The sequence below is a fragment of the Rhincodon typus genome, chromosome 48 (assembly GCF_021869965.1).
Source record: "Rhincodon typus isolate 14 chromosome 48, sRhiTyp1.1, whole genome shotgun sequence".
NCBI classification, from domain to species: Eukaryota; Metazoa; Chordata; class Chondrichthyes; order Orectolobiformes; family Rhincodontidae; genus Rhincodon; species Rhincodon typus.
Window position 1 is genome coordinate 5,166,057 of NC_063379.1, and position 4,481 is coordinate 5,170,537.

Here is a 4,481-nt window from a genome sequence, read left to right on the forward strand (position 1 = left end):
CTCCCTCCCTCTCTCTCTCGACACTGTACCTGTCTCTCTCCCTCTCCATCTCTCGACACTGTACCTGTCTCTCTCTCCCTCTCCCTCTCTCTCTCGACAATGTACCTGTCTCTCTCACTGTCTGTCTGCCCATGTCTCTCTCTCTCTCTCTGTCTGCATGTTTGCCTGTCACTCTGGGAGCTATCCCCTGAACACAAGTACCTGCAGTAGACCCCGGTGGAAGTCCCTCGTGTGGTTTGCTGATCCTAGACCAGGAGTAGGTGAGAGGTGGAGAGCCCAAATGACTGACACAGTGCAGTCTTACATCCTGGCCTTGCTCTCCAGAGCGATCGATCCAACACTCAGGTTTCTGGGGCCGCACTGCAACAAGAGAGAGAGAGGGGTGGGGGAGCGGGGGGTACATCAAAATCCTTCCTAGGCACTGCCTCAGTGAAAGAGAGAGAGAGAGAGACAGACAGAGAGAGACAGAGAGGAAGAGAGAGAAATAGAGACGGGGGCGCGGGTGCGAGAGAGAGAGAGAGACACAGAGGGTGAGAGAGAGACAATGGGAGAGAAGAGAGACAGACAGAGAGAGAGGGTGAGAGAGAGAGTGACAGAGGGAGTAGAGACAGTCAGACGGAGAGAGAGACAAAGAGAGAGATAGAGAGAGTCAGAGGAAGACAGAGAGAGAGAGGGAGAGAGAGATGGAGGGAGAGAGAGAGCAAATCAGAGACAGAGAGAGAGAAACCGAGAGAAAGAGAGAGATAGAGACGGAGAGAGAGTGAGTGACAGAAAGAGACAGGGACAGAGATATGTAGAGAGACTGAGAGATACAGAGTGAGGAAAAGTTTAGAGGGAGCCTATCAGAAAATGATCACCAAAGGCCCTCAGTGAGAAAAAAGGAGGAGCCGGGGGAGAGACTAAGGCAGTGAGAGCATTATAACTCACTGGGAATTCTGTCCCCATCTTCCTGGAATCATCTCAAACCTGAACATGTGATAAATTCACTGATTTGTCCAGATTTTCCCAAACTCTCTAATTCAGGTTGTGAGAGTATACACAACAGTTTGTTTTTCCCACTACGAGGAAACAGCTACCGATTGCAAATATTTTAAATCACTGGCAGCAGAGCAAGATGGATCTCAAAAACTTATACCCTCTAACTTAACCTCTACCCCTCTGAAACATTCCCACTCACGCACAAACAGAGGAACATGGCAAATTCGGGAAAAGTGCATTTCTGGCGTTTACTTAGATCGTAGGACAATGGAGCAGAATGAGGCCATTCAGCCCTTCAATGGGACTCCACTTTCCTGCCTCTTACCCCCACCCCCAACACCATCTCGATTCCCTTCCTGATTTAAAATCTGTGTCTCTCTCTCCCAGCCCTGAGCATACTGAGTGACCCAGCCTCGACAGGACCCTCTGCGGTCAAGTATCCCACAGATTCACTCCCCTCGGAGAGAAGAAATTCCTCCTCATCCCCTCGTCTCAAATAGGTGACCCTCTTATTCTGAGGTGACACGCTCTGGTCCGAGGCTCTCCCACAGGGGGGATACGATCTCTCCGCTTCTCCCCCTCTCAAGCCCCCTCGATAAGGTCACACCTCTCAAAACTCCGACCAGCAAAGGCACAACATCTCCCTCGTCAGACAGTGCCCTCCATCCCCCTCCCCGAGTGAACCCTCTCTGGATTGCCTCCCATGTCTGTCTGCCTGTCCTCAGATACAGGGCCCCCAAAACTGTTCGCAGTGTCCCAGCTGTGACCTGACTTCTAGCCCTACTTTTGGACTCCCACTGCCTTTGACATAAAAGCCGAATCTCCACGTGCCCCCTCCCACGGCCCAAAGAAATTAGGCGCCATCTTTGTTTTAGCGACCCGTGCACAATGGATGCGCCCCCCCAAAATCTCTCCGATGTCTCTTTCTCCCGTCTCTCTCTCTCTCCCCCCGTTTAAACAATATTCTGCCCCTCTACGCTTCCTGCCAAAGTGCATGCTGGATGTTTCTGCCAGGCTCAGGAACCAATCAGGTGCCTGTTACTAGGCTGAGCTCTCCTGAACCCACGACAGTGGAAGAGCCAATCGAAAGGCCAGAACTGCCCTGAACGCTGACAGGTTCTGTTTGACATCTCGCTCGCTTGATTAAGGCAACGCTAAATTTTAAAAAATAACGTTCCAAAGTTCTCCAGGAGTTTGTTTTAAAACCGCAGTCACCCCCTCACGTGGTTTAAGGGAGTAGGTTCGAGTCCAAATAAATGAGTTGGCTTTGTGTGAGAGAGCGTAGAGCGGGAAGGGCAGAGTTGGGAGTCAGAAAGAGACAGACAGATGGACGAGGCATGGGAGAGTAGACAGTACAAGACCAGAGCACGAACAGTGAGAGATTACATCAGGAAAGCTACTTTGTCGGTGAAGAGAGAGAGAGACTGACAGACACCCCAGTCCGTACAGAGAGATGGAACAGCGTGGAGAGTAAGGGAGGGGAAAGAGATACCCACAGTGGCAGAAAGAGAGACGAAGACGTGGTCAGAGATATAGTGACAGGAAGAGGCGGATAGAGACAGAGCAAGGTAAAGAGAGACAGACAGAATGAAGGCAGCAAGGGGATAATGAAACCTGGTGAATAGTCATCATTGCTCTCTCAGTGAGATCTCCTGGCTGTAACTTTATCTCTCCTTCAGACTGTGCCCTGGCCCCCCCATCCTGCTGTCACCGTTATCCTTAACCGAGTGCCTCAGCATGACCACCCACAGTCATCCAATTCCTCATTCATGGCCCCAATCCCTTCACTGTGACCTTCCACTGTCACCTTCACCCTGGCCCATGACCCCTGCCCCCTCACAGTGACGTCCCACTGTCACCCTAACCCTGACCCATGACCCCTGCACCCTCAGAGTGACCTCTCACTGTCACCCTCACTCTGGCCAATACCCCCTCCCCTTCAACATGACTCCCATGGTCACCCTAACCCTGACCCATGACCCCTGCACCCTCACAGTGACCTCTCACTGTCACCCTAACCCTGACCCATGACCCCTGCACCCTCACAGTGACCTCTCACTGTCACCCTAATCCTGACCCATGACCCCTGCACCCTCACATTGACCTCTCACTGTCACCCTAACCCTGACCCATGACCTCTGCCCCTCACAGTGACCTCCCACTGTAACCCAAACCTTGACCCATGACCCCTGCCCCCTCACAGTGACTTCCCACTGTAACCCGAACCCTGACCCATGACCCCTGCCCCCTCACAGTGACTTCCCACTGTAACCCTAACCCATAAACCCTGCTCCTCACAGTGACTCCAATGGTCACCCTAACCCTGACCCTTGACCCCTGCCCCTTCAAAATGACTCCCATGGTCATCCTTACCCTGACCCATGAACCCTGCACCCTCACAGTGACCTCTCACTGTCACCCTAACCCTGACCCATGACCGCGTCCCCTCACAGTGACCTCTCACTGTCACCTTAACCCTGACCCATGGCGCCTGACCCTCACAGTGACCACCCACTGTCATCCTAACTCTGACCCATGACCCCGTCCCCTCTCAGTGACCTCCCACCATCACCCGACCCCTGACCCATGACCCCTGCCCTTTCACGGTGACCTCTCACTGCCATGCTAACCCTGACCCATGATCCCTGCCCCCTGCCTCCTCACAGTGACCTCCCATGGTCACCCTAACCATGACCCATGACCCTGTCCCCTCACAGTGACCTCCCACTGTCACCCTAACTGTGACCCATGACCCCTGCCCCCTCACAGTGACTCCCATGGTCACCCTAACCCTGACCTATGACCCTGCCCCCTGACTGTGGACCGCCCTCTGGCCCCCCTGAACCTGACCTATGACCCCTGGCCCTTGACTGTCTCCTCTCACTGCCATTCCAACACAGACCGATGACCCCAGTCGGTCCCCACCTTGAATTCCCAGCAGGACCTCTACACCTCAGCGGCCCCTGCACCCAGTGTATGCCCAATAGCCAGGACCGTGTGCTTAACCCCTGACCCCTGTGCGCTCACCGTGAACTCCAACCGTCACCTTCCTGCTATCAATGCCAGGGGCTTTCTTCACTTTACACTGGAACGTGTTGGTGTCAGTGATTTGCAGTGACGTTAGCCTCACTGAGGCATTCCCCAGGCTCGGATCAACCTCCAGGAAGGACAACCTGCCTGACACAGGCGAAGGATATTCAAACACCTCCTCATGGACATAGGTCAGGACCTGGGCAAGGTACACGGATTGCACATGCTGTGAAACTGTGAGAGAGAGAGAGCTATATCTAACCCCGTGCTGTCCCTGTCCCTGGGAGGACAGTGTAGAGGGAGCTTTACTCTGTATCTAACCCCGTGCTGTCCCTGTCCTGGGAGTGTTTGATGGAGGGACAGTGTAGAGGAAGCTTTACTCTCTATCTAACCCTGTGCTGTCCCTGTCCCTGGGGAGTGTTTGATGGGGGACAGTGTAGGGGGAGCTTTACCCTGTATCTAACCCCGTGCTG

At 53.8% G+C, this 4,481-nt stretch overlaps 1 protein-coding gene across 1 annotated transcript in view; it reads right to left on the reverse strand.

The window, feature by feature from the left end:
- The window catches only part of LOC125488016 (coxsackievirus and adenovirus receptor homolog), a 9,205-nt gene that overhangs the window by 1,003 nt on the left and 3,721 nt on the right, over window positions 1–4,481 (reverse strand). The window contains exons 3-4 of the mRNA XM_048620762.1: window positions 4,006–4,207; window positions 202–360 (exon numbers count right to left, since the gene is read on the reverse strand). Coding sequence (XP_048476719.1) covers window positions 202–360; window positions 4,006–4,207 — 361 coding nt within the window. The remainder of the gene's footprint in view (window positions 1–201; window positions 361–4,005; window positions 4,208–4,481) is intronic.